Consider the following 23200-nt stretch of genomic DNA (forward strand, 5'->3'; position numbering starts at 1 on the left):
AGGAGGCAGGAGTCATTTATTCGAGGATGTCTCATAGTGGGTGGAGGGTCACCTCCTCCAGAAGTGCAGGCTGATCATATTAGAAGGGAAGTTGGTGATGACCGAATGGTCATACTTCTTTTATAGCAGATATTTGGTGAAGAAACTGGCTACTAATTTCAGGCTCCTCTGAACTTATCTTGCACCTACTTGGGGAAAAGAAAATAGTACTGGGGCTAATATGGTAATATTTTCTAATCATCTGGAAGTTGTGATCTAGAAAGCCATATTTATATATTTAAGAAAAATGTATTAAACATCTACAGTGAGTCAAGTACTGTACTAAAAGCTAAGTATGTACAGAGGAAAAGAAAGATACAGGCTCAGCTTTTAACTAGCTCATAAGAGAAGGGAGACAGAAGTTGGAAAAATAATTGTGATTAAATATTTAAACTATTGTAGTGGAGAGATATATGTACCAAGTGCTATGAGAACCTTCTGCCCGAGAAGACTTCCTGGAGGAGGTAATATTTGATGTGGATCCTGAAGGATGGATTGCAGTGAAGGCACATATTGGGGACAAGTGGATGGAAAGAGGCTTCCTTTGCAAGAGAAGCCACCATGAAGGAAAATACCAGGGCATTCAAGGTGGGAAGTGTGTTGAGAATGATGTGATGGATGTCTACCCTCTATATTACCCAGGCTGCAGTTCAGGTAACTTCCTGCTAGGCCATTTGGAGCAAAGGACAACTTTGTTTCTGTGGATTCTGCCAGTTTCTGCAGAAGATGTGAGCTAGCAGGCTAGGATGGATGGAGGACATGGCATTGGGGAACCTTAGAGGTAGGCAAAGATCAAGACTAAGGGTTGAGTAAGGCCAAAACAAGAACAGGTCAAGAGGACCAGTCATAACAACAGAGTGAGGCATCAGAGGTCAAGAAAGGATAACGTGTTCCAGACCAGCTCAGGCTTGGCAATCAGACTGAGGTCAGACAGAGTCAGACAAAGCAAAATCTGGGACAGTGACCTACAGGAACATACAGGACTCTTACCATCTAATATGAGACAGCATGAGTTTTTCCCAGCCAGTCCCATTTTTGAGGCACTTATTCTAGACCTTAAAGGGGCTTTAGGGTCTGTGCTGCTCTCATAGAATGGAATCTGCATACTTTATATCTTCTCAGAGACTCTTGTTTCACATGTCCTACAACACATTTAGTTTTAGAGCAAACTGGGCCCAGTTGGCTGGTTTGTCCTCTAGGCTGGGTGGAGCCTCACTCTTCAGAGTCCTTAGAAACCTTTTTTAAAGAAAGCTTCCCGAGGCTAAATCCAGACACTATCGCCTCCATTCTGTTCAAGGATCCTGATGCAGATTCTTGTGACTAAGGACATTAATTTGTGAGTCTGATGACCACCACAAAGTGACCTCTTGTGGCTATGGAAGAGTTTTTTCTAAGCACAGCTCACTTCCTGAATGGGAATTATATCTGTACTCTTGATCCCAGGTGATTCTGTTCTTAATTGAGCTAATCTATTTAGTGTGGGTAGTACAGCTGAGTCGAAAAGAGGTGCTAAAGAATATTGCTGGCTACACAGGCACAAACGTACCCTTTAACTTCTTTGTTATTGGCTCATCAGAAAGTGTTGTTTTCCCTTGACTTTTCCAGGTAGGAGCCCACCACCATGATGTTTTGATGATATGGGCCAGCCTTAAGAAAACTAGCTGCTTCACTACAAAAGGGGTATATGAAAGTGAGATGATACATCTCCTGTGATCCTTTGAAAATGAAGGACGGCATATATTTTTTAATAGAGCTAAACTTTTAAAGACTCCAATTGAAAAATCAGCTGTAAGGTCCTTTTTCCTACAGAGACTCTAGAGATCACTCTCCTTGGAAATAGCCTGTTATATTTTTATCTGCTTGTCATCTATCTTCTGTTTTACAGATAATCTCTGTAGGTGACTTAAAAAACCCTCCCAGCTTTTTTCCTTTTATGTAGACTATCAAGTGACATATTTATTAGAGGTTTTCATCCTATTTGGAAGTGATTATCATTCATCTCCAGAGGCTTTGAGATAATGTCTCCTTTTCCTATTTTCTATTCTTTCAAGAAATAGTTCCTCTTATTGTATAATTTCACAAATTTTATAACATCTTTCCTTATACTTCCTTTTTCAAATTTAAGGCTTTGCTATCTGTTTTCAAAAATTTTTTCCAATGCCTTCTTAATGATACTGAAATTTGAGAGTTCACATTGCTTTCTATGATAACATTAAAATGTACACAAATATTCCAGGAAGTTCTTGTACACTATTTTTAAATATGCTCTAACTTTCTTGATTTCTACTTAAAAGGTATATACAATATAATCTTTTATTTTTCTAAAGTCTTAGAAAATGCTGATTCAACACTACTTAAATAGAATGTTTACTTCTATTCGTAGTTAAAGACTGAGTAATTTTTTTTCATTTTAAGGTATCCATCCATTTTTTGTATTTTCAGCCCAAGTCTATTTGGTTGCAGCCTGTCTTATTCTCTAATATTAGAGATACCATATTAACGTTTATTGAAAAAAAGGGTTGCATATTTAATCTGTGGCTATATTGTTTTTCTTATAAGAGGCTAAAAGTTTTGGTGGAAAATATCTGAAGACAGTCTCCCCAAGGGAGGTTTTATTAAATTTATTAAACATTTACTAAGCATAGACTATGGCTTTGAATAAGAGAATCAAAGATGAGTAAAACTCTATCTCTTTCTTTGAGCTGCTTATAAGAGATACAAAACCAGAGGAAGAAAGGAGCTACAAGAGGATATGGGATGAAACATTAATTTAAACTAAGAAAGTCAAGAAAGATGGCATTTCAGGGGTTTAAAGAACTATGATGGGTATGGAAAGAAAGGCGAGACAATGCAGGAAGAGAGTTAGAGCATAAGGTGGGGGAATTATACATAAGACCCAGGAGTAGAATGGCCACATGTGTGATATTGTTGGAGTACGGGGGGCAATGGGAGATAAGTTTGGGAGGCCAGACTCTGGGAGACCTTAAATATCATGTTAAAGAGACTGCATTTCAATCTGTATTCAGTGAAGACTGTATACGAATTTCCTGTAGGAAATTAAGAAGATGATCTGGTTTTTCTGATCGCATTATAGAAAATAGATTAAATGAGACTGAGGCCAGAATCTGGGATTTCATATAAAAAACCTTGCAAAGAGGAAGATGTAGAAAAGTATCTTTACTATATTAAAGCATTTAGCCTACTGTGTTCCCAAAACTACATCGAATATTTTCACATACCTGACATTAATTACAAGAAGGTACATACAAGGAGGCAGTTTGAACATAGTCATGCTTAATTAATATGGCAGATTTCACCAATGTTCAGTAATTTCCTTCTATTTCTGTGTACACAGAACATTAAGCTTTCCAGGCCCTTGCAGTTAGACATGGCTGTCATTTCCAGGTGAGACACTTAAGAGCTGATGCATGTTTCTGCATGTTTTCTTCCCCTGCTACAGTGATCATGGGAGTATATGTGGATACAAAAGGGCAACAAAACCAAAATGGCCTGTAGTGCTGAGCTAGCACAGGAAAGATAGTACCTTAGAGTCATCCTGACTTGAAGTGACATTTGAGTATTTAACACAGAAATAAGTTTTGCTGTGTTAAATCTCTGAGATTTTGGTAGTGTTTGTTACTGCAACATAACCTAGACCAGACTTAGCTAATAAGATTTTCTGCAGTGATGAAAATGTTCTGTATCTGCATTGTCCAATATGGTATCCAGTAGCTACATGCAGCGATCGAGTACTTGAAATGTGGCTCATGTAAATTTTAAATTTTGTTTAGTTTTAATTAATTTAAATTTAAATGGGCATCCTGACTGGTACTTTAAAAAAGTTTCTTTAATTACGATAGAAAACCTGCTGATAGCCTTTCTAACTGGATAGAATATATTGGAGGTGAAGAAATTCTGAATCAAAGTGAATTTTAAGGGGATTTTGGTTATGAAGATGTAAAGCTTTTAAAATCCTAATGTTTTTGGAATTTTAAAATGATACTTTTGATAATTTTTACATAATAAAAATAATAACCCATGGATCAAAGAAGAAATAATGAAAGAAAATGTTTTGAACAGTAATAGAAATAGGAATTTTAAAATTATACTTTTGATAATTTTTACATAATAAAAATAATAACCCATGGGTCAAAGAAGAAATAATGAAAGTTAGAAAATGTTATGAACAGTAAAAACATGAATTATCTTTAAAACATGTATTATCTTTACTATATTAAAGCATTTATTGAGGAAAAATTATAGCCAGTAATGCATAAATTAAAAGAGAAGAAATGCTGAAAATTGATGACAGGTAAAATAAACCGTCAAAATAAATCAAAGAAAAGAGAAAGGACAGTAGAATAAAGGAAAATAATATCTTATAACAGTAAAAAGAACTATAGTTATACACGATAACTGTTTTTGCATAAAAATGATGTAATACACTGTTTTTCATGAAAATTCAAAAAGATTCTTCATTAGAAGCAATTGTTCAGTTTTAGAATCAGATATGTAAAAAAGATATTAAAGAATAAAATTTAGTTTAAGAAAACATAATATGTGCCTACTACATAACAGGTATGATGTTAAGTGCTAGAATTTCATTCTCTCATATATTTGTTCACTAAATTTTTGAGTACCTACTATGTACTAGGCATACAGTCCCAGGCTCTGGGGATATACCAGTGAATAAAACAGACAAAAATCTCTGCCATTATGGAGCTTACATTCTAAACACATTGAAAGACTACAAACAAACATATAAAAATGATGTTAGTGTGTGATAAAGTCATGAATAATAATAGTTCACACTTATTGGTCACTGCTATGTGCCAGGAGCTGTTGTAACCATTTTGCATTTTAAAATCATTTCATCCTCATAACAACCATGCAGAGAAAGAATTATTATAACCACTATTTTATAATGAGGAAATGGAGACACAGAAAGGTAAGTACAAAGACAAATTATACAAAGTTTTTGCCCTTTGGGTATTTCCAGGATGGTGTGGGAAGACAAACAACCAATGTTATTCGGTGTGATAAGTGTATTTAGGTAAAAAGGTGCTAGAAACCCTGTGAGACAGAAGGGCAGGGTCAGGTCTACTTGGGAGAAGTCTGAAGGAAAGGCTTCACAGAAGTGGTGGATGGAGCTAAGCCCTGAAGGAAGAGTGGCTGTTTTTAAACTGACTAGGGAGGAGAGAGGGCAGATATTTCAATTAGAGGCCATGCTATATATGAAGACACAGGTCCGTTTGAGGAGAGGATAGAGGCCCAAGCAGGAACCCAATTGTGGAATATGCTGTAGTATTGTATGCTGTACCTAAGGAGTCTGACTCTATCAGAAAAGCTTAGAATGTGCTAAAGGAGGGAGCAGGGAGAAAGAGGCAACAGTTTCCCTCTTCCCAGTTTACTAGATAAAGAGCAGATAGTTCTTATTGAAAGGTAATCACTACCTTCTAAGAAATAGGTTCTACTATAAAGTGAGACTCCTGAAAAGAACTCTAACAAGGCTAGGAGAGAAAGAAGGTAGACCCATGTTGATTCTCAGGTGCAGAGGACACAGAAGGCTCAGGTGGCCATTAGGGTTGAATTTGTACCTCTGGGGACATCAAATAGTATAAGGAGGGAAATTTCTCTTGGTAGTAGTAGTAGTAGATGGAGACTCAGTGTGTGTGAATATTTTGAGTGTTGCTTCGTTGGTGACACTTTAAAAGCCTATAAATGAGTGTGGCTTACAAAGTTTTAACAGAAGGGGTTACTTTGGAAGTGGGAAAAATACCCAGAAGGAATCAAGGGCTGGTGGTTCTAGGGCATCAAGAAGAGGAAGAAGTCCACCTGACCTGGCTTGCTCGCAGAGCAGCCGTGAGCAGTATGTCTCTGTGGTTTTAACGTAGATAGACAATATCTACTTCATTGGGTTGTCCTGATGATTATATAAGAAAACACTTTGTAAACCATTCAGTATCCTGTTACTCTTTTTATCAAAAAGGTCACATAATAATTTTTTTTAAAGTTACACAGCCTTAATCACAGAACTCATTAGCACCATTCCATCTAGTGGCAAAAAATAATTAACAGCACCAGTGAAGTCTGTTAAATTAAACTCACTGCGGTTGGCTAAATGATGGCCCCCAAAGATATTCATGTTCCCGGAACCTGTGAATAATGGCAATTGGTGAATATTACCTGATATAACCACAGCCTCCCTAACCCCCGCCCCACAAAAGTGATTAAGTTAAGGATTTTGAGATGAAGAGATTATCCTGGTAAACTCCAAATATAATCACATATCTTTCTAAGAGGGAGATAGAGGAGATAGAAGGAGATTTAAGATAGAGGAGATGATCTGACAGAAGCAAATAGAGATTTGAAGATGCTACCTGCCTGCTGACACTGAAGACAGAGGAAGAGGTGATGAGCCAAGAAATGCAAAGAATGCAGATCAAGAAGTTGGAAAAGGCAATTAAATGAATTCTATCCTCCAGAGGGAACACGACCCTGCCAACACATTGACTTTAGCCTAGTGAAACCAATTTTGGATTTCTGACCTTCAGAACTGTAATGGAATAAATCTGTGTTGTTTTAAGCCACTGAGTTTGTGATAATTTGTTACAGCAGCCATCAGAAATGAACATTCACTAAATACTTATTAAGGACCTATGATGTGAAAGATATTGTGTTGGTCTGGCTAGGGCTATAACAACAAATAAAATAGTCTTTTTCTTCTTGACATTTACCCTTATGTAGAAGAATAGTAAAGCCAGAAATACTAATAAAGGCAAAATGTCAGAGCTCTGAGAGAAACAAATCATGCATTATGCTAGTTCAGTGGATGGGAAAATTCTTGAACCAGTTGATAGAACTGAGAAAGCCCATATGAAAGAGGTGATAACTAAAATAAGGATAAAAGCAAGTAAAAATAATGGTGGCGCGGGGAGATGGGATGTATGGTGGAGACCAGGCAGAGGGAAGAGAATAGACATGGTCATGAAGATGGGAAAGTAGAAGACTCGTTTGAGGAATAAGGAACAGTCCATTTTTGTTGTAGCACGAGGTACTTAGGTCTGGGTAGGGAGGAAAATCAGGGCCAGAAGATGGAAAGCTTTGGATGCCAACCTAAAGATTTTATATTTTTGCACTAGGCAATGTAACACCTTCAAAGATATTTAATCAGAGTAGTGACATGCATTAGGCCTATTTATTTTATATTGAACATACTGGGTTAGTTATAGCTTTACAAGAGAAATTGTATATGTTATATTAAAATAACTGTGACAACTAAAATAATTTATAGTTAATTTTTCTGCAGTGTAAAATTTTCTCATATATTATGATGACTCTAGTTATATTTTAAATCCTTAAAATGTGCTTCTGTAATCAGAAAATGAGGACGAAATAAATCTATTCAAAGGAAGATGCTTTTTCCAGAATTAAAAGGTAAGTTATTGATATTGTGCTATAGGGGAAGAAAATTTTCCTCTACCTTTCTAGGTTCTTTTGGCTGGTCTAATAATTAAAACTGACATAAGACAGATTAGCAGGAGAAAAACAAATTTAATTTTGTATATGTGGAAGCCTCACATAGACATGGTATTTTCTTAGTCGGCCAATTGAGGCTTATCTGCCATCCTGATCAAAGGAGAAGCAGGGTGAGGTCTGGAGCTTCAAAAGGAAGGAAAACAGTTCACAGGAAGGTGGGAAGAACATATGTTTGTAAAACAAATATTTGCCATGCCATGCAGAGACAAAGAGGAATTTGAATAAACAGGCCCTGCTGAGCTCCCCCAACTGATCACACCTAACCCATAAACTTTGTAACTATCTCTGGCTATAGTTCTCTTCTTGGACCAGGCCTTCTATCTCAATTCTTTCAGTCAGTTAAGAAGGAGGTTAAAAAGCTCTTCTTGAGTCTTCTGGGCCTTGATTATCTTCAGCTCAAAATAAACCACATGCCAAAGTGACACATTTTAGGGTGGCCTATTCTGTTCCTTTTCAGTACTTTGAAGAGAGAATCTAGTTAAAGAGGTAACCAGTGATAAACAATGTATTATCTCGTGGATTGGGTAGCTATCTTCAGTGAAAGTTTCTAATGTCATGAAAGTGTTAAAAATGATGTAATGAACAGAAAGAAAGGACTAGTAATCATATAGGTAGAGTCACGGAACTGACAGGAGAAAATAGAATTAAAATGAAGCAGAAGTGATTGGAGGTAAGCATGAGGAAGACCATCTTCAAGTGCTGAAATGATGAAATGGAATGTACCATTTAAGGAGATTTTAATTCTTTAAGACAAGAAATTTCCACCAGTTTTTCTCATGTAATTTGTTTGTGGTGGGCAAGATTTAGCCCTAAATTCAGGGTGTAGTTAAGAGGAGAGTTCAGGAGAGTCTGACTAAAGTTTGAGCATGCAGAACTCTTTGTCACTGGATTGTGTGTGTGTGTGTGTGTATGTGAGTGTGTGCATTTAGATTATTCCAAACAGCAGCAATGTCAAAATGATAGGCTTGGATTTACAGCATCCTTGAAATAGACAGAATGACCAGCAATGGCTATGTATTAGATGACTGTAACAGAGACAAAATAACAGTTGCTTAAACAAGACAGGAGGTTAATACTTTCCCATATAATGTTGGGGGCCAGCCGGAGGCCAGGGCTGACAGGCAGGACAATTAGCAGTCTTAGCCACAGGCTGTAATGGTCATTAATACTCTGCTGAAAGGAGATGTTCCTTTATTGTGCTTTATCATCACCAGCTAGTGTACAACACATGCCTGGGATTCCCATGTTAATGATGGCACCACCTAAAATTAGTTAAAAAAAAAAAAAAGCAAACAACAAATAAAGCAATGCACACTGGCATCAATAAGTTTGCTTGCCACTGTTCATTTATTTTTCTACTACACTAGATAAATTGTGAACTTATTAAATACATGATGACAAGTTAATTAATGAAGCTTAACAAGACACAGGGCCAAATTAACACTCTTAGGTTAAGTGGGGTTCAAAGCACTAATTACTAGAATTTCCGAGTTGCGATGAAACCACTGACATGTATAAACCTTGAAATTGCATTATTAATCATAGCACATGATACTTTTTAAAACTACGCATACTTTCTATCATAAGGAGAACAAAATATATGAAAAATTTCCTTTTTAAGTGCAAAATTTAAATTTTGATAAACAAATTATTTAGAGAATGCAAAATACACATTTCAGGATTAATTATTAAGTGTGTAGACACAATCTAAATCTTGAAAGTTTTATTTGGTTTTCAGGGTTTTACTTCCTTACGGAGCTTAAATCTCATCTTTGACCAATGATTCTCAATCACTGGAATGACCGGTGGAGCATTAGAAAAAAAAAGATTCAAGCGCTCTCTTCCTGGAGATTCTGATTTTGTGAGTCTGGGTGAGGCTTAGGAACCTGTATTTTTAAGAAGGTTTCCAGATGCTAGAAATCTCTGGTTTAGGTAACTTACTCAGGAGCAATATCTGTAAGAATAATGTCTGACATCTTTGAAATGTTAGATGATTTTAAAAAGTGTTTCTAGATCGATTTCTTTGTATTAAAAATAATAATTCAGATATTGCTACTATTTTGGCAAAAGAGGATCTACTTTTTTTTTTTGAGTGACCTTTGTGAACCTGATGACTAAAATAGATCTCTTTAGAGAGAAGGTCTTAGCTTTTGATGCCAGCTATACCTGTTTTCACTGGCAGTATCATTTTTCTCGCAGTTCAATATTTTAAGAATTGTTACATTGATTAAACAAGGAGGCCATTAGACTGGTTTGTCTTGAATGTCATAGAGGCCTACGTAAGGAAACCAAAATCTAAGCCTAGAAATGCCTCACGGTTTTGAAATTATGGTGTTAAGGACAACCAATCACAAACAGTCAACTAGGTTTTAAATGACAGCCAATCAAATAATTCCTCTCTTTGCTTTCACACCTTTTCTATAGAACTCTTTCCCCTGGCTCTTGTCGGCTGACCATTCCAATCAATACCTGGTTTGGTGCTACCCAATTCAAATTGATTTTTGCTTAAACAAACTGTTGACTATCTTAATGTACCTCAGTTTATTTTTTTAACATAACATTACCTAACGTGGGCTTTGCCTAAAGAATCAGGAATAGTGTCACTAACTTTTCTGAGAATTGCTATTTCCAGTGCAAAGAGTTCATCTTTGTGAACTGTGGTGCTGAGAAGTCAGTGCAGACCCTGCATCTATCACTGCCAGTCACGGCAAAATCCAGTCTGGGCAGATTTCCAAGTTCAGCTGACATTCCTAAATTAGTAAAAAGTGTCCAAAATGGTTTCCAGCTTTCTCTCCAGGGATAAGAGTTGGACCTGTTGCCATGGAGACCGACCTTTACCAGCTTGAACACATTTGCCATTTGACACAGAGGAATAAATCGGTGACCTGATTGTGGGCACAGGGCTGAAGGCTGATTCTCTTGGAACATTATCACTTTGCTCAACAACTCTGCTGACTTCTGGAAACTGTGCCATGGCATTCATAAGAGCATGACTCGACCATGCAGCAGCCTCGGTGAGGTCGAAGTGGACTCAACTTGAGGGTTTATAGCCTTTGCAAACAGAGAGCACATTTATTTGTTTCCTTTCAGAAACTGAGGAGTGATTCATTTTCAGTAAACAAAGAGAGGATTACTGGACCTGTTTACTAGTCTGGAATTCAGCTTTCTTTGAATTCAATTCCTTTGGTTCCTAGAAAATACATTGTGCATTTCAAACAGTTTTCTTTCTTCTTTAATCCATCCTCTTTCTTTCTACACAGAAAAGATATATAATTTAGCCTTCACTCAAAGCCAAATGAGATGACTTTCAAAGACCGTTCGGGCCCTAATGTTTGTCCTTTGTGAGAACAAGCAAGTGTGATTCTGCAGAATTTAAATGCATATACTGTTGGCAGCCAGAGATGTTTCCTGCTGTTGAAATGCAAAAGAAAATTTTACTTTACAACTGTACTGTGCCACCCCTGACATTGATGGATCCTATATTCACCAGAGGATGGTGGTGGTGGGGAATTAAAATATCTTACCTGTCTGCACAATATCTTTGGTGGTTATATAACAATAAGATATTCAACAGTCTGATACATTTACTGATAAAACTGACGGGTCAAGCAGAAACTGGCTGAGAATGTGTGCAGTGTATCATGTTCCTACTTTCTTTAGATTATCTTTCTGACATTACAACTGCATTTAGCAGGGCTCATATTGTCTCAATTATAAAGTCAGCTCAAAGTCATGAGCACCGCGTTGATTGCTTCAGCAAATCTGAAATATTTTTAACTGTTGACAAAAGGTTCAGTTGCATTATGTTGCATTCTAGAGTAAAACTATGGTAATGTAATCACTTTCTCAGCGTTTCATCATTTGTGTGGTCCCAGAAAATCATTATAATTTTCTAGAATTATCTCAAAATGGCCCAAAGTAAGCAGTTTTTAAGTTAGTGGGACTTGCCAAGGAAGCTGATATTCACCTATCCATTTATTTATTAAAAATAGGTCACAGATAGCCAATTTTTGACATAAATTTTTTCATTTTCAAAAGACCATTAGAAATAGCTCAGCTAATTTACCATAAAAGTTCAATTCATGTTTGATAATGAACCTAAAAGGCATATTAATAAATGAACTTATTGCTTTATATGCCAGAAAGTTTTATTTTCTCGCTTTTCCCCCCTGTGGTATATATAAATTCTTCGGTCAGAAGCTTGAAACTAACTCAGAACAATTCTTTTTGACTAAGTATTTTTAGTCACATGTCACTTGTTCAAGGCTATCTCCTGGAATTCAGAGATGTCCTGAGTAGAAGAGGAAGACTTATATCTTACAATTCTGGATTTTGAAACCACTAGCTTCATTAGCCAAACAAGGTGAATGTGGGGATTAAAATCATTTATTTTAAAATCCAGGTATTTCCATCTATTGACAGAAGGTCCAATTTCATTTACTCAATAATAGAATAGCTTGATAGTCATGTAGTAAAAATGGGGTTAGGCATGCTTTTTCTTCCTCCTAACAATATCTCTGTTCTCTGAAGATAGCCACAAATTGAGATGAGTTTCTTTCTCTTTATTTAATTAGAATTAGGTATCTTGACATTTTTTTTTTATTATGTTTCAAATTGCAAGCTTTGATGAATTTACTCATTTAATTTGCTTTCATAGCTTTACCAGGAATGTGAATGTTAGTATAATTACCTCTATTTTGCTATTTTAATCATTAGCATTTCATGAGTTTTGGTAATGAGTTGGAGATGTTTTGAAATTTTAGTTGTTTTAAGGAAAATGTGTTTGATGACCCAGAGAGTCTCAGAGTTCAGAGTTATTCTTGTCTTATATAGTTCGTGTTTAACCCAATTTCTATAATAATTGTGTTATTTCTCATTAACTAAAATTTACTACTCTAGATCACTTAATAAATGTAAAAACTAGACAAACCTTGAAAGGAAACCTACTTATAGTTTACTCTCTAATACAATTTAATATTAAAATCAGGGTGATTTTTCCCAGTTCATGGAAAGACTAATTAAACTCAATTTCCATTGCATTTGGGGAAAGCAAGAATCTAAATGTTTTAACCCTGATAATCATCTGTCATTTCTACATGCTAGAAAATGCCACTTCTTCTAGAACTCTCTAAAGGGAAATGATTTGAAAATATTCTTTGAGCTGTTTGGTCCCAAGTTACTTCCCGGTTGTCAGAGTTACGACGGCCTAGGTCTTAAAAGATAACACAGTTCACTGAGTAGCATTTCCCACTGTGGATCATTTAGAAATCCCAGTAAATAGCAATAACTTAAAGCAGTGGGAAGAAGAAATGCTGTATTTTTGAGTTAAAAGTTTCAGTTTTTATGCCATATTTGTGCATAGTGAAATAGGAGAATTACTATGTATAAGATATCACCAATAAAATCGTCACCATCCTTTGATTTGCACATTACATTTGTTAAAGAAAAAAACCCCACAGGCCCAAAATGGTGTCATTCATGCTAAAAGATCATGATATTGTGGACGAAAAAGAGTTTCTACAGAAAGTAACCTCACAGGGTGATCTGATCATAAATTCCTAACTGGGCAGGTCATGGGTAGTCATGTTCCAGGCACGTGACTTCTTTAATAAACCGCTGTTTTTGCGTTAAGCAAACCCTGTTGTTTCTATGCATTTAGGTTACCTTTGAAATGCCTCTTTTCAGACCCCTCCTACTAAAGCTTGACCACCCTCAAGACAGCACATAATCTTGTTAACTATCCTGTAATCCAATCCATGCTTTGCCTTTTCCCACCTTCATGCAATCTTCCTTAGTTCACTTGCCTTAATTCCAAATGTGTTAAAGAAGCTGCAAACTGCCATTCTCTGAAGCATTGTCTCGGTCTGTTGAGATCTTGCTCCCAGGGGTTTCTTCTGTAAGCCTGAGGTGTGTGACTACCCATCATGACATGCCCAGTTAGGAATGATCAAATCACCCTGGGATGTTACTTTTAGTCACCGAACTTATATATACCCCCTTTTTTGTCCACAGAGGTCAGTATATCTTATATGAACTAAGTGACAAACCAAAATAATAGACCAATCAAGAAGTATATAATGAGTATTTACTGTATGCCAAGTATTGGATGGGTCCGTGAGGATGCAATGACAAATAATATAAGGTCTCCTCCCCAAGAGGGTATGGCTTTTGGACTCAGGCAGACTTGTCTTCAAATTCAGGCTCTGCAATTTACTAACCATGAGACATGGGGAATGTTAATTATCCTACTGATCCTGTTTCTTCCTCTGTAAAACAGGATGGGAGAAATCCAGAATCCTGCATTCAGAATGGAATTTGCCTCTGATTGTCTTAGTAATGATGTTTGCATATATGCATGGGTCTGTTTCTGAGCTTTCTGTTCTTCCCATTGGTCAGTTTACCTGTATTTGCTCCGGTATTGCACTGCCTTAATTATTTTAACTTTACAATAAAAATTTACATCTGGTAGTGAGGACCTTCCAACTTATTCTTCAGCAGTCTGGCTTTTCTTGGACCTTTGCTTTTTCTTATGAATTCTAAAACCAGTTTTTCCAATATCTGTATCAGGATTTTATTTGGACTTACAGGGCAATCTGAAACATTTGGCATTTTTGTTATTAAGTCTTACTATCCATAAACATGGTCTATTTTTTAATTTATTTAGGTCTTTAGTATTTGTAATAAAAATATAAATCTTATATATCTTTTTATGTTTATTCATAGAAATTTTAGTAATTTTTGTTGCTTTTGGAAACGGCATTATTTAAAATTTGTGTGTGTTTTTTTAAAAATGGTTATTGGTATATAAAAATGTTATTTATTTTAGTATATTGAGCTAATAATCTAGCTACCTTGCTAAACTCTTATATTCTTCCTACTGCACTTTTAAAAGATTTTCTGTTTAGAAAAATCATATCCGTTTTGAAGAATGCTGATTTTGCATCTTTCTTTTAAATTCTTATACATTTAATTTCCTTTTCTTGTGCTAATTAGAACCCCTATTACAATGCTGAATAGAAGCAAGTATGATGGGTATCCTTGTCCTGATTTTGACAGACTGCTTTTAATACATCCGTAACTGAAATAACACTTTATCTGGGACATTGTATAGATTTTTAAAAAAATTAGATCAATGTTTTTGATTTTTTAATGTTAGACCATTTTTGCGTTCCTAGATTAAATTTTCTATGTTTTATTTAGAATTTTTGCATTTATTTTAATGAGTTATATTGGCCTATGATTTCTTTTTTCTGTTCTTTCCTTATCTGGTTTTGGTGTCAGTATTATAATAGCATAATGAAATGAGCTGGGGAGTGTTCCTTCTTTTTCTATTTCCTGGGAGAATGTTTTTTTAAGTTTGAAATGTTCAGTTCCTTGGAGGTTGGTCATATATTTTTTTATTTTTATTTTTTATTTTTTTATCTTTATTGGTTTCAAGTATACAGTACATTGGTTAGACATCTATATAGTTAGTAAAATGATCCCCCTCCCATTTGCTCCCCTGACCTAGCCAATGTATTAATGCTAATTGCATTCCTTATGCCATACTTCCCGTCCCAGCTACTAATTTGTACTTCTTTAACCCTTTACCCCATTTTCCAGTCCCCCTCCCCTCTGTCCATCACCAAATTGTCCACTATATTTGTGAGTCTGTTTTTGATTAGTTTTTTCTTTTTATTCCTTAAATTTCGCATATAAGTGAAATCATATAGTGTTTATCTTTCTCTGTCTTACTTAAATACCTTCTAGTTTCATCACAGCAATATCTTTTTCCATCCCTTTCCTTTTCATATGTAAGGGTCTTGTTTTCTTATCCTTTTAGCCACTCTATCCCTTGGTTGGAGCACTTAATTCTTTTCCCTTTATGGTACTTATTGGTAGGAATGTAGTTGTTATCATTCTTTATTCTTGTTTTTGATAACTGTTTTTTTTCTTAAAGAAGCCCCTCCAATATTTCCTATAATACTGGCTTGGTGGTGATAAATTTCTTTAGCTTATTTTTGTCTGGAAAGCTCTTTATCTGTCTTTCAACTCTAAATGATAGCTTCGCCGGATAAATTATTCTTGGTTGTGGATCCTGGGTCTTCATCCTGTTGAATATTTTTTTGCCAAGCCCTTCTGTCCTGCATAGTTTCTTGTTAGAAATCAGCTGCCAGTCTTATGGGTGTTCCCTTGTAGGTAACTGCTTTTCTCTTGCTGCTTTTAAAATTTTTTCTTTGTATTTAACCTTTGGCATTTTAACTATGATGTGTCTTGGTGTGGGCCTCTTTGGATCCCTGATTTTTGGAATCCTCTGAGCTTCCTGGGGTTTTATGTCCATTTCTTTCACTAGGTTAGGGAAGTTTTCCATCATTCTTTATTCAAACAGCTGTTCAAAATCTTGATTTTCTTGGTCATATTTGTCTTTAAATTGTCTAGGCTTAGGGTTTTCTTCATGGGAGATTTCAAACTATTGCTTTAATATCTTTAGAAGTTATATGACAATTCATTTTTTTTTTCCTGTCAGTTTGGTGTGGATAAGAGACTATAATAAATCTGACAAGTCCAGTGACCAAAAATAATCTCACAGGGTGATCTAATACATTTCTAACTGGGCAGGTCATCACACCCCAGGCATAATGCCTTTAGTAAAAGGTTTATCTTTGCCTTAGGCAAACCCTGTCCATTGTTTTTGTACATCCAGGTTAACGCATCTTTGAAATGCCTTGTTTCAGACTTCTTAGAAGTATAACCACCCTCAAGACAGCAGTTAATCTTGTTAACTATCTTGTAATCCAATCCTGCCTTGCTTTGTCTCACCTTCACTTAATGTTCCTTATATTCTTTCCTTAATTCCAAATGTATAAAAGAAACAGTAAAATTGTCATTCTCCAGAGCATTTTTCTCAGTCTGTTGAGATCTTGCTTCCAGGTATATCCTCTGTTTGGTTCAAATAAACTCATATAAAGTTTTTTATAGGTTTGGACATTCTTACATTGACATTGAGTATAATATTTTTTTTTCTAGGAATTTGTTCATTTTGTGTAAGTTTTCAAGCTCATTGACATAAATCGTTTATAGAATTTCCTTATTTCTTTAAAATGTCTTCTGTGTCTGTACTTTGTCCCATTTATCCCTTTCTAATACTGTTTATGTTTTCTCTTTTTTCTTAGTCAGTTTTACCTAAGGCTTGCTTATTTTATTCATTTTTTCAAAGAACAAACTTTTAATATTACTGATTCTCTCAGTTATAAGTATTTTTATTTCATTAATTTCTGCTTTATTGTTTTTGCTTGTCTTTCTTTGTGTTTATTTTATTGTTCTTTTAATAACTCTATAACTGGATACCTGTTACTGAACTCAAGGGGCTCATTTTGCCTGCATGCATCAAAGCTAAAGGAGACACAGACATGAGTTTGCAGCAAAAGAGATGTTTATTTAAGAAAATGACACCAAGCCTGGAGACACAGGTGAGCTAGTGCCTTTAAGGCCTGGCTCCCCGATGGCCTCTAAGGAATAAGTTATAGCTGGGAAAACTCATTAGTCATGGTAGCTAAGGGAGTTGGGATATGGGCTCTGCTGATTGGTCAGGGATTGGGTAGGAGGCAACTGATCATTGCATAAGGTCCTGATGTCAGTCATGATGTTGTTCTGTCTGATTTCAAGGGGTTGCTGGTAGGGTCGTTCAGCCTTCATGGGTCTATAGCTGAAACACGAGTGAGGTCAAGATGTTATCTTTAGTTTGACTAAAACTTTTTCTGTGGTTAACAGACCCCCGAGGCTTTGTTCCAAAGATTGTTGATGCTGACCTAAGCTTAATGATTAAGGGAGTGGTGTGCATTATGCAGAAGTATAAAAAGAGAAAAGAAGCAAGTGAGCAATCAAGGAGAAAGAAAAGAGAAAGTCATTTTAAAGATGTGAAGATTTGCATAGTTACATACCTAAATCACAGGCCAGTCTTTGGTATGTGAACATAAATACCACTGCGTCAAAAGTGTATCTCACAGTTTTACTGTGTAGTATTTTCATTATTATTCAGTTCTAAGAATTTAAACTTTCCATTGTAATTTCCCCTTAAACACATTAAGTTATTTATCGTGGGTTTTTAAATGTTGCACTGTATAGGTACATTCTGTTATTAATTTCTAACTTAACCGTAATGTGGTCAGAGAACATGCTTTTTATGATACTGTGGTTCTTATGGCTGGTCAAATAATTAAAATGACATAAGGCAGCTTAATAGGAGAAAATCAAATTTAATGCATATACACAGGGAATTCACAAAAGCATGAAGAACTCCAAAGACAGTAAGGCAAAATGAGTCATTCTGCACTAAGGGTAAGGAGGTAAGAGTCTAGAACTTCAAAGAGAAATATGGCAATTCACAGAAAGAGGAAAAGAGTTAATGTTAAGCAAGCATTTTCTGGGCCATCTAGAGACAATGGGTCACAGAGAGGACTTTGATCAAACAGGCCTTGCTACCCTGCCTGCCACACCTAGTTCATATTGTACTGTGGTTACCTATAGTGATAGTTCTTCCTGGAAGAGATCTTATATCTTAAATTCTTTTAGGTAGTTTTGGGAAGGACAAAGTTTCTTCTGGAGAAAAAATTAAAAAAAATAAAATAATTTTTATAACAGAGAAACACATTTTGAGATGGCATATTTTGCGTCCCTAGTTCTGCTTTCGAAATTTCTTCAAGATGCTCAGTAAACATTTGTTGGGTGAAAGAAAATTCTCAATAACCACCACAAAGCACATTAAAAGATAGTTTTCCTCTCATCTGCCATTGAATGTATGTTTAGTTATTTGTTAGATTCTAGATGTATTTTCCTTCCCAGGATGTATTTCCCCTTTTTCTAATAAAGCACCTCTATTACCTTTGGAGAAGTATTTCTTTTCCATCACCTGCAGTATTAGTTGGACTCCAGTTAAGATATCTTGCTTTGCCAAAGGAAGGAAGGGCACATAAAGCAAAGTAAGACAAGCAATGTCTCTCATCTTAGAATTTGTATCTTGAATAGAGGATGAAAAATGATTAGAACTGAATAATTATATCAATGTCTCCCCGATTATTCCTTTCTGTAGGCTCTACTCCCCAGATCACTAAAAATTTCTATGTTCTTGTAATTTCTAGAATGTTGTTATTTAGATTTTCCTTTGATCTGATGGGTGCCTGAAGGGGGTTGCAGAGTTTGCCACTCCAAAATATGCCTCTTTGTGCTTATTGATTATTTTGTGCTGATTAATTTTAAGAACATTTATATTTGTAAGGGAAATCTCTATTTGTAAGGAGATATACTCCTCTTCTCTCACTGTACCGGGAAGAAGATATTTAAAACTCTAGAAACTGTTATCAATGGAGAAAAAGGCAGGACTTAAATCTGCATAACAATGCATCTTTTTTTATTCTGCTTTTCCTGGTAACCTCCCACAACTGACTCTCCACCCCCAACATCTTCTTTTGTCTCTAGCTGAAGGTGTCTTTAAGGTGAAGGCTTTCACCATTTTGGCGAGTTACCTTGCTTTCCTGTGTACAGGAGGTATATGTTATTGTAGTGACCTCACCTTTAGAAACAATAGGTTAAGGATAAGACATGGTACGTGCTAACCGCCATGTCTCACTTCTAGTTAGTTATCTGCTAAAAATTTATTAACTAAAGGGATTTACTGGCCGGATCACTGCCTATAGGTACAAAATATTTTAACAATGATGCATTCTGCTTCTGTACCCCGGCTTGCTTACCCACCTCTTAGTTATCAGTTAATGAATGGAGGAGATATAGTCTTTTGTGTAAAGATTAAGGATGTGGGGGATGGAATCGAGGGTTTAAAACCTTTGTGCCCCTGCGTCTCGGGGCTGCTCCTTTGCAAGGACAGCCGCCGGCTAATAAACTGTCTCTTGGACTAGAGCACTCGAGTTGGGCCTGGTTATTTCGGTCACAACATTTGGAGGCCCCAGCGAGATCTTCTCGTTGTGGGAAAATTGATCAGTGCACCAGGGCGTTGGACCATTTGCGGTTGGGGAGGCCTCTAGGGCACTTGCCCTAGCCCACCGCCCGTGGTTTCTCGCTTTGTGGAGCGTGATCTTGGGAGTGCTGAGGCAGTTTTTGGTAGGGGCCCCAGGACCGTGCGGACGTCGGACGTGACAAGTAAGTCGGCGGTCAACTGAGACTGTGACGACAGTTTTCTCAGTCTTGTTTTTTGGTTCGTTAGTCTGTGTCTGTTTTTCTTGTGTTGCTTCGTGTGCTTTACTGTGGAACTATGGGACAATCACAGGGTAAGCTAACACCGCTTCAATGCATGCTTAATCACTTTAAAGATTTCCGTCACAGGGCAAAGGCTTATGGTTCTTTAGTAACCCCTTTTGATTTGCAGCGGTTTTGTCAACTAGATTGGCCGACCTTCGGAGTAGGATGGCCCTCCGAGGGATCATTTAATTTACAGACTGCATTTCGGGTTCGGGGTGTTGTTTATGGGAACCCGGGGCATCCTGACCAAATTCCTTATATTGCTGTTTGGATTGACGTTGTTTCTGATGCCCCTAAGTACTTACAGAATTGCAGTCGCGCCCCCGTTACTGTAATGGCAGCCATACCCCAAGGTCTTAAGAAGCCCCCACCAGTGTTGCAGGGCCCTCCGTCGGAGGATGACTGGTATCTACCACCCTATCATGGTGATGGGAGTGGACGTCCTCCTCCGGAAAGACCAGAACCTCCTGTAACCCGGTCTAGGGGTCGTAGGCCACCTTCCCCTGATTCAACCTCCCTGAAAGAGCCAGTATCTGTTCAAGCCCCATTGAAGGTGATTCCAGGAGGTGGAGGTGAGCCTACTGTCATCTACTCGCCGTTCAGTACTAGTGATTTATATAATTGGAAATTGCAAACGCCATCCTTTTCAGAAAAACCACAAGGATTAACCTGCCTTCTAGAGTCTATTTTTTTACCCATCAGCCCACTTGGGATGATTGTCAGCAGCTTTTGCAGGTTTTATTCACCACTGAGGAAAAAGAAAGGATTTTGCGGGAGGCAGCCAGAGAAGTCACGGACCCGAATGGGCTGCCAACTGCAGACTTAACTAGGATACAGGCTGTGTTTCCTACTCAGCGTCCCCAGTGGGATCCCAATACGGATCAAGGTAAGGAGGCTCTCCTAAGGTATCGCCAGTTCCTGCTACAGGGACTCCGGGCTGCTGCATGTAGACCAATAAATCTGTCCAAGGTAAGCGAAGTAATTCAGACCAAGGATGAGTCACCTGCAGCATTTTTAGAGAGACTATTAGAATCTTACCGCTTGTATACACCTATTGACCCGGAGGACCCCAACAATAGAAGAGCCATTAATTTGGCCTTTGTGAGCCAGTCGGCCCCAGATATTAGGAGAAAGTTACAGAAGCTAGAAGGTTTTGAGGGAGAGAATTTATCCAAATTGCTAGAAATAGCCCAGAAAGTTTTCAACAATAGAGACGATGTGGAGAAAATAATGTTTGTGGGGAAGGGACTTATGCCAGGCAGAGGAAGAAGAAGGGGCCGAGGAGGAAGATCAGGATTTGTCGGGCCACCTGGACCAGGAAGTAAACAGGTTGGCCTTGAAAAAGACCAATGTGCATATTGCAAACAGAAAGGGCACTGGAAGAATGAGTGTCCCAAGCAACCAAAAGGTGACAAGAAAAATACAAGCACCCCAATTCTTCTGGAAGATAACTAGGGGTATTGACTCAGATGCTGGGACCGTGGAAAAGACCAGTTGCACACTTATCTAAAAGGTTAGATTGCGTGGCTGCAGGGTGGCCTAATTGTCTGAGGGCCGTTGCAGCCACGGCAGTTCTAGTGAAAGAAGCCCACAAATTGACGCTTGGGCAGCCTGTGACTGTTATCGGACCTCACTTTGTGGAGCGGCTCCTGAAGGGACCACCCAAGCGATGGATATCGAACGCTTGAATCACCCAATACCAGGTACTCTTATTAAACCTTCCACAGGTTCAATTTGCTAAACCGACAATATTGAATCCAGCAACCTTGCTCCCAGATGATGATCCTCAGGAACCTGTACATGATTGCAGTGACCTGCTTGAAAGCATAACTGGGGTAAGACCTGACTTATGAGATGAGCCTTGGCTCAACCCAGACGCCACCCTGTACACGGACGGAAGCAGTTATGTCACAGAAGGCGTCAGGTATGAGGGAGCAGCGGTAGTTGCTGATGACACTGTGGTTTGGGCTCAGGCTCTCGGACAAGGGACTTCAGCCCAGAAGGCCGAGCTCATGGCATTAACTGAAGCTCTTAAATGGGCTCGAGGGAAAACTGTTAACATCTACACTGATAGCCGATATGCCTTTGCAACAGCACATGTACATGGAGCCCTGTACAAGGAAAGAGGACTATTAACATCAGGGGGAAAGGAAATTAAGAACAAGGAGCAGATTTTGGCTCTTTTGGAGGCTATCTGGCTACCTAAGAAAGTGGCTATTATCCATTGCCCCGGCCATCAAAAAAGGAAAGGAGCGGTAGAAAAAGGAAACCGCTTGGCAGATAAAACAGCAAAGGAAGTAGCCAGAAAACCAGTGGGGACTAACGTTATAATTGGTCCCCTTCTTGTGCCCCCCTTGGTACAGGCTCCAAACTATAGCCCCCAAGATATAGAGTTGGGGAAGCAACTGCACGGGAAGTTTGAAAATGGGTGGCTTTGGATTCCAGATGGAAGGCCACTCCTCCCTGCTGCTCTTGGCAGCCATTTAATCAATCAAATGCATAACGCTACCCATCTTGGAGGAACTAAGTTAATTGAACTGCTAAAAAGAGACTATTATATTCCTGGACTAACCTCAAAGGCTTGGGATGTAAGTGCGCGATGCCCAATATGTGCACAAGTCAACTCTTGCTCCACCGCAACAGGAGGCAGTGGCGTGCGACAGAAAGGACAAGCTCCTGGAGAACATTGGGAGGTAGACTTTACAGAAGTTGCCCCTGGCACTTTCGGGTTTAAGTATCTTCTGGTTTTCATCGACACCTACTCTGGATGGACCGAGGCCTTCCCCACTAGAAAGGAGACTGCACAAGTAGTAGCTAAGAAATTACTCACAGAAATAGTACCTCGATTCGGTTTGCCCTTATCACTGGGGTCCGACAATGGCCCGGCATTCATTGCCCAAACAAGTCAAATGTTAGCTAAGGTATTAGGGATTAATTGGAAATTACATTGTATTTACAGACCTCAGAGTTCAGGACAAGTAGAAAGGATGAATAGAACACTTAAGGAAACTTTAACTAAATTTAAGCTGGAAACTGGGGAGAATTGGGTGAGCCTTCTTCCTTTTGCTTTGTTACAGGCCCGGTGTACTCCATATATTATGGGAATTTCCCCTTATGAAATGTTTGGGAGACCTCCCCCTTTACTCCCTAAAATTGGAATTGAAAAGGTTACAATAAGTAATAACACAAGTCTCCTTAAGTCTCTATAGGCCTTGCAACAAACCCAAAATCAAGTCAAGGGCTTGATTAAAGCTACTAGACCGACTCCGGGGACATCACAACCTCACCCACATCATCCAGGTGATTGGGTGTGGATAAAGAAGATTCAGCCTGCTAGCCTAGAGCCCCGGTGGGATGGTCCGTTTCCAGTAATCCTGACCACACCAACGGC

The 23200-nt window shown here is 37.8% G+C and overlaps 1 protein-coding gene and 1 pseudogene across 1 annotated transcript; one reads left to right on the forward strand and one right to left on the reverse strand.

The window, feature by feature from the left end:
- Positions 1-10552, reverse strand: part of LOC120604854 (heterogeneous nuclear ribonucleoprotein A1-like) — a 27712-nt pseudogene extending 17160 nt beyond the window's left edge.
- Positions 10553-19755: 9203 nt separating this feature from the next.
- Positions 19756-21857, forward strand: LOC120604982 (uncharacterized). The gene is made up of 2 exons (XM_039865859.1): positions 19756-20695; positions 21537-21857. The coding sequence occupies exon 1, from the start codon at positions 19823-19825 to the stop codon at positions 20633-20635; it is 813 nt and encodes a 270-aa protein (XP_039721793.1). The 5' UTR covers positions 19756-19822; the 3' UTR covers positions 20636-20695; positions 21537-21857.
- Positions 21858-23200: the final 1343 nt, after the last annotated feature.

The sequence above is a fragment of the Pteropus medius genome, unplaced genomic scaffold (assembly GCF_902729225.1).
Source record: "Pteropus medius unplaced genomic scaffold, Ma_sr-lr_union100, whole genome shotgun sequence".
NCBI lineage: Eukaryota > Metazoa > Chordata > Mammalia > Chiroptera > Pteropodidae > Pteropus > Pteropus medius.